Below are 12663 nucleotides of genomic sequence, written 5' to 3' on the forward strand. Positions count from 1 at the left end.
AAAAAAAAAAAAAAAAAAAAAATTCAAACGTTTATATAATATATCGTTATTATATATTATGTAATACATATTGATATTTAAAGTTAATTTTTTTTTATGTTCCATAAATTATCTGTAATATTTATAGGATATCGATGATATCGTTGGACCGTTGCTTCATAGAACAGCAGATACGAATCGTTTTCTACGCGCTGATAGTAATGCAGCGTTAGATCGAATGGTCGAATCGCTTCCTCCACATAAAACTATCGGTATTATTGTATATCGTGGTGCAAAGTGCGTTAAACAACATTCATTTTCGATAAGTATTATATTATTTTCTTAGCAAAATTATTACTATAATATTTCGTTAAATTTTTAGTCATCAAAATGCAATTGTAAGAGCAGCCACAGCGAGATTATTATTATCGATCGTAGATCGTATTGGAGCTGAACACGCTATGATGTTACCTCGTGATGTTAGAGATAAATTGCTTGGTTCAGGAGCTAAATTATTGATGGACGGAAATTTAGATGCAAGGCAAGTGCTAATACATTACAAATGTTTATAATCTCTTTTAATCGCTCGTTACGTCACGTATGTTATTTTTTATTTTTATTTTTTTATTTATAGAAATCACGCAAAGAAGATTTTCCGACGATTAATGAATTGTGAGGGTTTTCAAAAAGCTTTGACCGACGCCGTACCAGAAACAACCTTGAGGCATATCGATAAAACTTTGAAATCGCTTTAGTCGTATGATAAGCGATTCTCACATGTCACGAATTAATGTTTGATAACATAAAAAGAAGGATCTGAATATTATAAATATTTATTAAAACTAACTTCTTAATCCTGCACCGTACCGGTGCAATAGGTACCTACAGTTTGTCAGCTTTTGTGATGAGAATTTGTCAATGAGTTTTATAGAATTGGTCTAATCAATATAATTGATAACGAGCGTTTCAAGATCAAATCAAAAAACGATATGATTTAACTGTCATTATTTTAACACATTCTTGACAATAGTTTTCACCTGTAAAGAAATTTTTTAAATTTTTCATACAATGGAGATTGATGTTATTAAGATCGAGGACAAAGATTTTGAGAAATTCAAGCAGCTGTATGATAACAATGACGATTGAAAATTAGATTATAACAAGCCCGATTTGTTCGTTTTGGTAAAGACTGTTCCAGTTTTTAATGGAAAAAGTTGGAACAAGATTTCTTGAAGTTATACGATATTTCACAGGATCCTGACTATAGGAATATTTTGGATACTCGTATGATTGAATCTCGAAAGATATAGGATTTTTTAATTGAGATAATGACATAGAATATTATTTTATATGATTCGAATCTTTAGTATCTTGTGCATCTCCATTGAAAAATAGAGATTTTATATTAGAATATTCGTTACTTGAGATCGGAGAACAATTCATCTTAAATCATTTTTATTTGTTACAAGGACTACTCAGCTAGAAAACATTTTATTGAAACGACATCTCATTCAATTTATTTAATTTTGAATATTTGCGTACGCGAAATCAAAGATCTTTTTAGGCCAAGAAAAGATGCTCGATTTTTATTTATAACAAAAATGATATCGATACAACAACAATTATTCCAAGAGCGGTCGAAATTTAATCGTTATTATGTACATTTATTTTTACATGATCCTCACTTTTCTCATTCATGGCCTTCGCCCCAATACGTTACCTTTCATACATCCTTTACTATAAATCATTTGATGTATGATCGTTAATCTAAACGTCTTTCTAATCGGCCGACTTTTATTGGCCATCATTTTTTGATATTTATGTCTTTAACATATGTGTATATATATACATATATATACATACACATATATATATATATATATTTCCTTTTTTATATTATTATCTAAAATACGTATCTATTCGTATTTAACACAGTACCAATGGAAATTCAATGATTTATAATCGTAAAAGAAATTTATTCGCCAGTGAAAGAATCCATTACCGAAAGAACAATAAGTGCAATATGCAGTATGCAGTACAATGGTTTGTAAGATGAATTTTTTTAAGTAAATATATCGAACAATACGTCGAATCTCGTTTTGTCTACTCTGAAATATGTTATTATATTATCTAACCCATGTAATAAGTAAACAAATGAAATATTCTTCATAATTATTTGACAAGATGAATACGGTAAAGTTATTCGTATTTATTTGATATTATTACAGATATAAATTTTAATATCAATTTTAATTATAGCCAAACGACGAATCGATAAATTACAATTTGATCTCAGAAGAAGAGATTACCGATGAAAGAATCATCGAATTAACTATAATTACTATAGAAAATATTGTAAGTTATTTATAAATTATTATACGTTATGAAAATATTTCATAAGAGTATATTTTACAGATAAGAAACGAAGATACAAATGTGATCATATCTGTGGAACATAATTCAAATATATTGGGAGAAAGTAATCCGATCAAAATCGAAGCTGGTATCAAAGAACCACCACCTGTATACGATGTTAATTTTTCTATTCAAATTCCAGTATTTATTTCCGATCGAAATGCCATTGATCGTCTAGTTTCGACTCCATTTTTAAGTAAAATTTTTTGCGTTCTTTCTTACTTTTCGATTATTATGTTAAATATATTTTTTTTTTTCTTTTCCTTTCTTTTTTTATGTTTCAATTTATAGTTACAGTATCAAGCGTCAACAAAGACGAAAATGCTACACCTACTGTTGTGGATACTGCGAGGACAAAAAAATCGCGAATTCCTTCTAAAAAGGATTTTAAATTAAAAATTATTGGATTGTGCAATGTCGACCTCATGCCAATTTTATTAGGTATCACCCGGTATATATAAAATTATATGAACGATCAATCAAAAATCATAAATTAATTTTTATATTACAGGAGAGAATTTATTTATGGAAAAATTAATTTTAGAAACAGCACAATTTACATTCGATGGAAATGCTGTGTCGTGGCCTAATCTTCCATGTTTAACGGTCAAAATTAAACAAGAGCAAAAACCATTTTTTCCTTCTGATTTAGAATTTAATTTTCTAAACATTACCATAGAAAGTATTTTTAATCCATTATCTTCGTTCACTGATAATATGGATTACAAAGCTGGTACTTTTCTTTATGGTGAACAAGAAGTAGGCATATTTCTTTGATATCGTAATAATAAATTTATTTTTTTCTAACATGTTTCGAATAAATTAGTAAGGTGAAAAAATACTTCTTTTCTTTTTCTTTTTTTTTTTTTAATTATCGATCGAAGGATCCAGAAGCGATAATACACGGTGATGGCAAATTGATCCATGATCGAGATATAGAAAAAAGTAAATGTTGGACATCTTTGTCACATCTAAACAGTCGCGCTAGATTGTCGAAATATAAACTAGCTTGTAATTACAACGATGTAAAGAACACACTCGCAGAGGAATTAAAATTGCAGGTATATGAAATACATAATTTAACAAAGAAACATACGAAGCGTTGATAATTTCATTAATTTTAGAATATAGTGGAAAAAGATGTACCGAGAATACAATGGAACACTATGAGTCGTCACATACTACAAAACGATGACATTAAAAAATTGCAACGTCAAATTTTCAAGTTAGAATCAATGTATTGTTTAAAAGTACAAGATAATAATTAATAATAATATATATATATATATATTTATATAGATATAAATATTGGCCATTTCAATTTATGGTAACAGAAACGCAGAATAATAAAGTCAAAGTAAAATTTGGAGAAATGTCTAAGATTTATCAATGTTACGTTGATTTAAGCGAACTGTTATTTCCTGGACGTGAGTAGACGAGTAAAATATTCAAATATAAATTTAAAAAAGATATATATATATATATATTGTATAATTATATATAGTATCGCGTACATCATCGATTTTTGATTTTTTAATTCAGAAAGAAAAACTCGAATTGCATCGCAATTACATACCTTTAATGCAACTGATCTTATGGAACATACAGGATTTGAGAAAAATATTTTTTTAATAGATACTGAAATGAAAGAACCCAAAGAAAAAGATAAACGTGGGAAAGCTTCGACGAAAGTGATAAATTTTCAAGCGAATATATAATTTTTTCATTTACTCCAATTAATCAATATTTTACGAATATTTTCTAATCTATTAATTTTATAGAATACATCGGTAATAACAGAAATAGAAATACTTGCGAGTGAACCAGTAGTCACGGAAAACAATGAACCAGTATTTGTAATAATCGAGATCGAAATTTATCGTCCACTTGTTGCTTGTCGACTAGCTAAAGATTTTTCTAATTTGTAAATTATTATTAATATAAATGTAACTCTCAATGTTACATTTATTTAAGATATTCTACATTTTTCTTCTTTAACATTAGGATCCATCAATTGACAACACCAACAGATAAAAAACCATATTATCCATATTCCGCAGATTTGACAGAGGATCAATATACGAAATGCATCGAAACGTTAATGAAAACTATGACAGAAAGTTATAGAGTATGAGAAAAACTAATATTTTATGTATATATATATATATATATATATATATATATATATATATATATATGAAACATATTAAAATCTGCATTTAATTCAAATCATTTTCTAATATTGTCCATGTGGATAGGATTTTTGTCAAGAAACAAATAAGGAATCATTTCCTTCTTACGAAGAAAATATTCAAGACGAACATTTGAAATTTTGTTACGTACCGGTTTGTAATCTTTTATTTCTAATTAACGTCATAGTTATCATAAAAAATATATTTGTATATAAAATTAGTACATTTCTTTTTTCTTTTTTTTTTTTTTAGGACGAATTAACATGTTTCATTCAGTACTTGTACAAAACCGGGACTTATTTGTCTATGTATAACGCATTAAAGACAAAGGTTATCTTACTTTTAGATCACAAATTTAAATTACCATCGTATACTTTAAATTTCTACGAAGAACAGGTATCAATATTAATTTTTTTCAAAATCCATGCTTATAATCGATTTAAGATCGGACGATATACATAAGTTACACGATCATTTCTTTATTAGAATTTTATAGTGAACGCGTATACTTATTTGGTCGAACTTATGCACACGATCGTTAACAAAACTATTGAAGTAAATTTCTGGAGTGATTCAAGGTCGATCGTATCTGATTTAAAGAGATTTTATTTCTATGCCGATGAAGCTTATGAATTAGGTTACATCGAAGAAGCAAGGAAATATTATACTACCGTACTCGTTAAATTTTTTATTCGAATCAATTAGTCTTTAGGAAGACTCATTATTTTGTCTTCGATGTTTAGATTATCGATAAAGAAAAAAATGACCCTACTACGTGGACCAATTACGCAGTATTTTTATTAACGATAGGGGATATAGAACGTGCTGAGGAATGTTGTCAAGAAGCGATTATTTTAAATAATCGTCACAAAATCGCGTAGGATCTTATTTATAATCTCATCGATCGAAATTATCGATCAGTCATTTACAATCCTATTTTATTTATATAGGTTATTAGTCTACGCGGCAATTTTAATGGAAAAAAGACTCTTTCGAGAAGCTGAAATTTTTTTCCGAAGTATTACCGATTTTTATCCACTATTTGCCGAAGGATGGACGATCTTGCATTTATTTTATATTCGTATCGAATATTATCCAGGTATTGATAATCAAATTATCATTCCTCGAGTGTGACAAAATTATTTCAACATTTTTTACTACGTATAGTAATTATCAGTATTAAATTTTTATTTTTAGGTTAACCATTAGCGATACTTATTACCTTAGTTTTTCTATGCAACTTCTTCTTAATAACTTCTTCGTATTTACAGGAATCATCTTTTTGTATGATCTTTGTTTTCTTCCTCTCTCTCTCTTTCTTTCTTTTTCACACATACACATACGTATATTCACACATCGCACGTAGAAACGAAATTGTTATGTAGGAATAGACATTGCGATTCGGATAGCCAAGGAATGCATGGAAGACAAGAATCGAGATACAGAGATCGATGATCGAGAACCTCTTGCGTGGTCGATGATCCATTGTCCACAAGATAATATATACATGATAACAACGACCTTGTTACTTAAATTTCATCTCTACGATGTAATTGTCATTATTATTTATTTGTTGTATTCAGTTATACGCATTGCTTATAAGATGCATCCATATAAGTTCGTTTATTTATCTAGCTGGCTGGTATAGCACTGGCACAAGAAATGTCACTGACAGGTAGATCAACGTATTTATTATATTATATGGCAGTGCAACATTATCTCTTACACAGACACGACGATGCTTTATCTCATTTGAAGGAAGCCCGATGTCAATACGGAATGGTTTAACATTGTTTTCTAGTCCATACGATTTATTTTTCTTACTCCATTAACTTCTTTCTGTAGGATTACTCGATAGGTTGTTTGATGGGACATTGTTATTTCCAAGAAGGTGATTTCGAAGAAGCCGTAAAATGTTATGAATTTGCTAATATGCTCTTTAACAGACCAGATAATATTTATCTTTTGCAATTAAGGTATTAATATCAGCTATTAAATAAAATTGCAAGATATAATTATCCTATCGTGATTAGGGTAGGACTATGTTACGAAAATAAAAAGGAATACAAAAAGGCAAAGAAAGTATTTTTAAACGCCTGCCAGACTTCACCGACGAGTCAAAGCTGGCTTCATGTTGGAATTTCATTTTATGAAGTGAACAACATTTTTAATGAAAAGCAATTATCGTCGTTCCTCCGTATGATTTTTTATGTTAATTGATATTTTGTTTCTTAAGCTGAATCAATTAAAGGAAGCTGAAGTAGCTTTGATAGAAGCGAACAAGATCGATAATTGCAATGTAGATGTTTGGGGATATTTGTGCTTATTGAATCTTTCTCTTAACCGATACGAAGAATTTGCTCAATGTTACAGACAGGCTATCAAGGTAATTGTTATTAGAAAAGTTATTGGAAGAAAAATATTATTTCATACAGGAGATATTGTTTTTTAGTATAATCTCAAAAATGAAAAATTATTGAATGCGATAAAAGAATCCATGGAACGGTTGAATTATGAAGTAGAAATTTTACAAGTCGCATGAAATGGTGTAAAGTGTGAAATGGTAAAGTTTAGGAACAAAGAGATCGTTAGTATGTCTTCATAATTCGGGATGAAAGGAAATGCATTATCTTTCCAATGTTTAGGGCATAATAAATGTAGAGTGCGACGTTCAATCTGTGTCATATATATTTGAAAGCTTCTAAGAAACTTAAAAATTAATAAATGTATATAATGGAACATAAACTTCGGTAATAAAAACAAATAATAAATTGGAAATAAAGTAAAATAAATACAAATAAACTATAAAATAAAATAACAATAATTATTATTATTCGGTTAAAATAAAATGATTATTGTTTGGCATTGGCATTGATCCAAATTAGAAACTTTCTCGACAGACTAATCCCAGTTTATATCGTTATAGGGGTGACTTAATTTTCTTTAATTTGCTGATTCTAGAAGCGAATTATAAAAATATTTTTCGATAGTCTACTAAAATACATAAAAATACTATCCTTTTCTGATTGATGCAACATCAGCAAGTTAAATTTATCGAAAAATCACATTAGACTTTGTAATCATAAAAAAAAATGAACATAATGCTATATAATAATAGTAATTGAAAATATTATATAAATGTTGTAACGCAATTCTAAAAATACAAATGAATTTTCATAGAAATTTTAAACATATAAACTTATATCAAATTGATTAGAATATGTTTCTGTTGAATGTTTATGTGAATCCCAAATTAATAATCGTTATATCACTAGCAAAAGATTACCAACGTAATTATAAATTATAGAAACAACGTTTCATTTTTAACTATTATTTATATATAACTAATTGAAACAACATTTAAAAATATAATTTGTGCAGCAGCTAAATTTTTCGTTTGTTATAATCTGAATGCATTGCATTTCTGATTTCTTTTTCTTTTTTTTTTTCTTTTTTACGATTTTAGTATATATTTACTTATTTTATGTTGACGATATTTAGTAGAATGGATTATTTTTTATATCAGTTTTCTTAATTTTCAGGATTAGCTTGCGTAATTTCACTTTCAATGGGTTTATCCTCCGCAACTGACTCGACGATTTTACTTTGCAATTCTTTTTTTTCTATTGCTTCCTCAAATGTCTCATTGTTATCTTTTTTTATTATGTCAGCTGGAGCGGACGATACCTTATCAATGCATATTGGCAATGTGTCTTCAGAACTTTCAATAGTATTTTTATCATTTATATTATTTATAGATTCAACTGGAACTTCATTATTACAATGTGTGACATCATTCTCCTCGACAGCCATCACAGATGTGTCAGTAACAGGCAATGTTTCAGAACGAGTTTCTACAATAATCTCAGATATTTTTTCACAAGTCGTTGCAACAATATCATTTTGGTTATTACTCTGATTCATATTTTCCTCGGGCGATTCTTTCGTTTTTTCATCATTCGCGTTAGACACGTTATCTTGAACGACCAATTCAATAATTTTCGTATCATCTTGATTGATATCAGGAGTGATATCAGGAGTACTCGTGTTATTGTCAGGACTGTGACTATTTGTAGTCGCGTTATCAATTTCTTTATTTTCATCATTTGCATTTTTCACATCATTATTAATATCTTGCGCCGTCTGTGACGAAACGATTGAATTATCTTCGTTCTTTTCTTCGTTCTTTTCTTCGTCCATGTGTTGTTCGTCTTCGGAAGTACTAACGCTATCTTGTTTAGTAATAGAAATGATGTTTACGTCTTGACACGAGTCTTCGGTTTTTTCATTCACCGTTTCTTCGTTACAAGGTGAACATTCAGAATTTTTCAAAATAATATCATTATTTTCATCAGTATCACTCTTCGATTCTTTCTCGACGACAGTTGAGCTTTCGTCATCTTTTATTTCGTTTGGAGATTCTATATTTACTTTTGGCGACTCGATCGAAGTATCGTTTTCTACTTTTACTACCACCTTTTTCTCATCTTTGATCGAGCTCTCGTTTGTCACACTAACCGAATCGTCTTTCGATATTTTCGTATTTTTCTGCGACGTTCTCGATGATTTCGGTGGATAATGAAACTTTTGTGAATCCTTGTATTCTTTTCGTACAAAATTTTGTTGTGATCCATTTTCGTAATGTTTAGATGAATTCGCAGATGAAGCTTCCTTTCTAAATTCCTTTCGTTGCGAAAACGGAGATTTAGCACCATTCTCTTTCTTTTTTTGCGATTGAGGCCTTCTCAAGCTAGGAGTCCTTTGCACGTTGTTGTAATGATTTCCTTTAGTTTTATCTTCGAATGATTTTTGTCGCGAGAATGATCCACTTTCGTACGTATTTGTATCCATGTCAGAATGACTACTATATGTAACACGAGTTCTTTGTCGTGGACCAACTCTTCCTGTACCAGCTATGCTTGGTGAATTGACTAAAACAAAACGATATAATTCCAGTTCTATACGTAAGGCAGTTTGTGAACGAAATTATTGTCGATTTAATCGTATTAAATATACCTTTGACGCTCATAACAGGACCCTTCGTCATATTGCTTTGGTTTAATGTTACCTTGATGCTTTTATCTGTCGCAACAACGGTTCGTTCGTCCACGGAAAGAGGCATGGAAGACATATCATGATTATGTTGATCATACGAATTCATATGATGATAATCATGATTATTATGGAAATTTCTAGGAGATCCTCGATAGGATTTATGATAAGCACCACGATTATGCCCTGCATACCCACTGCCTGATAAAATAAAAATCTATCATTACTTTTAGAAATTTTAGAAAAAAAAGAAAAAAGTAAATATTTTAAACCATAATTTTTTTACCGTCCGAATATCTCCCATCTTTTTTTGTAAAATCTCCTAAAGTAACTTTTCCTTCCCCTTTTGATATTTCATTCACTAAATGAGCCTGTTAAGCGGATATACGATTAATTCATTAAATTTATTTATGAATTTTTTAACAGCTTCCATTCAACTGATAGCAAATTACTTTATCATTATCCCATTCTCTGCGCCAGTTGCCTTCTGCAGTTTTTTGTCTACTGATACGATCTTCATCGATGCGGTTTCTTTCTTTTCGCCAAGCTTCGTACTCCGGTTTGTGTTCGTCTCTATGAGCTCCGTGATATGTTCTACCCTATACAGGATATAAAACTGTGAGTAATAAAAATGACGTATTCGTGGAGAAGTCTTTTTTTGCTGAAAAAACGTCTGTAGTTTACAAACATTATGTATATACGTCCATACGTATAAATACAATTACCCTTTGTTGTCCTTCTCTTCCCATTCCTCTTTTTTTAAAATTACCCCGTACCGATCTATTATGATTCTTATTTCCAGTATTGTCTCTCTGATTCGGTACGCTATATTCTTCTCTTTCGGCATCAGCGAGGAAATTATATTTAGGGTCTGGTGGTGGTCCTTCGCCCTGTGTATGTACACACATATATATCTATATATTCAGATATGTTCGTACAACAAGTAATTACTCGACACGATAACAAAAAACATACTTTTCTTCTGTCATTAGGATGATGCTGTTGAACATGTTCCGATTGTTCCTTCGTAGCAGATTTTTGTTTGTGAGTAGCTTTAGGCGGATTTGAATATTCAGGTGGCTCTTTCCTTTCTGGCCAATCCGTTGACGGTACCATTTGTACCAAAGCATTTAGTTTAGCAGCATTCTTTTTATCTTCCTCTACTTCCTGACCGTGTTAAAAATTAATCATACATTATTCGTATACGTCAAAAACATCTCGCAAGCTATTGTTCCAACTTACTTCGTGTCTTCTTTTAATTTCTTCGTTTTGTTGTCTGATCTTACTAATTCTTTCTTCTAGCTCGCTAAATGCCATCTGCATTCGATAGAACGTCAATTTTGGATAAAGCGTATATCGTATTCTATATTTTTGGCTGTATTATATCATTAATTTGGATCGTTTCACATTATAATTATTGGATGTGTTTGTATATTAATATATGCATACTAAAGAAGTACTTGTACATACTTATCATCTCGTTGATAATTTATACGTATATGTGTGCGTGCGCGTATGTATATATTTATGCAAGATTAATATTTTAAATTTAGACCATAGCTGTGATCGTTCATACGAATTGGATTATTGAAATGATTTTTTTTTTTTTATAGGCATGGTATACCATGTTTAGGAGATAATTTGAAAGGAATGTCATTTCTGAATTCCTTGTCTTAAATAGACATCGAGAATGTCTGTCTTTAAATTAACTTATAATTTTTTACTTACCTTTTATGGAGAAAATATTCGGATTTACGCACTTGCCGAACTGAAATCAGTCATGAAAAGATAAATGACGATATAAGAAGTAAATGGTACAACCTGTAGAATGCAAACAGGTGAAACTAATATGACCGAATTAAAAAACAAGTGGAACCAAAGTAACGTAAGGTATCCACTTTGGGTGTAACGGGGTAGAATCAGGTAGAACGGGATTTGCTTTAAGTAGAAATATTACAGATAGTCAAACGTTGCATATTTTTCATCGGAACCTGCAATGCGACACTATGACCATCTCGTGGTGAAAGTAATTTACTAAAAATGTATCTTTTAGAAATTCATCTTTCCCCCCCATGTCCTACTTCTCTTCTAACATTTCCAAACATGCATTAATCTTAACGACCTAAAAGTTCGACCGCATCGTCGCAAAAGAATATTCCATTTCGAGTTTTTTAATTCGATATTTTGTACAAGTATTTTTTAAATAAACCGCGATTACCCAGAATGCTCAGGAACGTATTTGTTTTGTCAAACAATGAGGAAAAAAAATGAATTAAAAAAAAAAAAAAAAAAAAAAGGAAGGAACGAAGCTAAATAAACAAGTAAAAAAACGTATAGTTTGATCAGCCGTTGCCGTCTCATTGTGTGAAAAACTAAAGAAACCGAAGAAACATAAAATTCATGTATCTACGATATCGAGAGTCATTGTTAAAGAAATGGTCGTAAAAGTTTTGTTCCTAGATTACCGACGGGATAAAAACTATGTCGGTAATTACCGACGGTAAATATATCGTCGATACAAAGGAACAAACTCATCGAACGATCAGTCTACGACGAATCACGTTCCCTCGTAGACGTAACCGTTACGCGCGCAAGCAAAATTTGTAGGATTAAAACGGGGCCAAAGGAAAGGTATGTTACACGAGATGGTAGCACTTAGTGAGAAGCTTTTTACCGAGATATTATGGATAGATCAACAGTTTCTCTTCGTTCTCGTACTGCCTTAAAAGAAAAATTAGTTTTTGGAAGATATAACCTGTGAGCTTATTTTCGAATCGTTCTTGATCACGAAGATACTTTTTTGGTAAGTATTGCCAACTGCATTTTTTTTTGAATTTTCCTTTAACACGAAGCATTTTTTACATTGTTTGCGTGAACGTTACGATTAAAAAATGCTCGTTGTTTTTCTACGATCTAATATGTAGTAAATATTCGTGGACAAGTGGGTTTCGAGCAATTCGGTAATGCGATACACATTTGAACGATTTGAGTGGAGTGCTTTGATTCTCGTTCGTAGAGAGAGAGA

The 12663-nt window shown here is 30.4% G+C and overlaps 4 protein-coding genes across 12 annotated transcripts in view; 2 read left to right on the forward strand and 2 right to left on the reverse strand.

Annotated features, from left to right (window-relative positions):
- LOC122626977 overlaps positions 1–2071 on the forward strand; it is a 19652-nt gene extending 17581 nt beyond the window's left edge. For all 7 annotated transcript variants that reach the window (XM_043807640.1, XM_043807639.1, XM_043807642.1 and 4 more), the window contains 3 exons: positions 128–276; positions 362–520; positions 614–2071. In XM_043807640.1, coding sequence (XP_043663575.1) covers positions 128–276; positions 362–520; positions 614–734 — 429 coding nt within the window. In that variant the 3' untranslated portion in view covers positions 735–2071. The remainder of the gene's footprint in view (positions 1–127; positions 277–361; positions 521–613) is intronic.
- LOC122626983 (carbohydrate sulfotransferase 11-like) overlaps positions 1–5978 on the reverse strand; it is a 29826-nt gene extending 23848 nt beyond the window's left edge. For all 3 annotated transcript variants that reach the window (XM_043807656.1, XM_043807654.1, XM_043807655.1), the window contains exon 1: positions 5809–5978. The gene's annotated coding sequence lies outside the window, so the exon portion shown is untranslated. The remainder of the gene's footprint in view (positions 1–5808) is intronic.
- LOC122627243 (cilia- and flagella-associated protein 70) lies at positions 2164–7683 on the forward strand. Its single transcript, XM_043808247.1, is given in 21 exon segments — positions 2164–2172; positions 2239–2334; positions 2395–2664; positions 2667–2835; positions 2906–3153; positions 3279–3455; positions 3519–3619; positions 3667–3821; positions 3937–4085; positions 4176–4318; positions 4399–4522; positions 4839–5045; positions 5079–5258; positions 5330–5463; positions 5537–5685; positions 5972–6135; positions 6222–6368; positions 6432–6562; positions 6620–6740; positions 6823–6972; positions 7039–7683. Coding segments are annotated over 21 exon segments (3114 nt in total). The 3' UTR covers positions 7129–7683.
- On the reverse strand, positions 7390–11586 carry LOC122626978 (probable serine/threonine-protein kinase tsuA). The gene is made up of 8 exons (XM_043807647.1): positions 11367–11586; positions 10881–10955; positions 10614–10805; positions 10364–10528; positions 10091–10237; positions 9925–10009; positions 9603–9839; positions 7390–9517 (listed from the first exon to the last, which is right to left on the reverse strand). Exons 2-8 carry the CDS (start codon positions 10953–10955, stop codon positions 8118–8120), a joined length of 2301 nt encoding a protein of 766 aa, XP_043663582.1. The 5' UTR covers positions 11367–11586; the 3' UTR covers positions 7390–8117.
- Positions 11587–12663: the final 1077 nt, after the last annotated feature.

This window comes from Vespula pensylvanica, chromosome 2 (assembly GCF_014466175.1).
Source record: "Vespula pensylvanica isolate Volc-1 chromosome 2, ASM1446617v1, whole genome shotgun sequence".
NCBI classification, from domain to species: domain Eukaryota; kingdom Metazoa; phylum Arthropoda; class Insecta; order Hymenoptera; family Vespidae; genus Vespula; species Vespula pensylvanica.

Coding starts and splice junctions, on each gene's coding strand:
- LOC122626978 (XM_043807647.1), bottom strand. CDS start 10,955: ATGGCATTTAGCGAGCTAGAAGAAAGAATTAGTAAGATCAGACAACAA. Junction 10,238..10,363: donor GAAGAGAAGGACAACAAAGG/GTAATTGTATTT, acceptor TATCCTGTATAG/GGTAGAACATATCACGGAGC. Junction 9,840..9,924: donor AGATGGGAGATATTCGGACG/GTAAAAAAATTA, acceptor TTATTTTATCAG/GCAGTGGGTATGCAGGGCAT.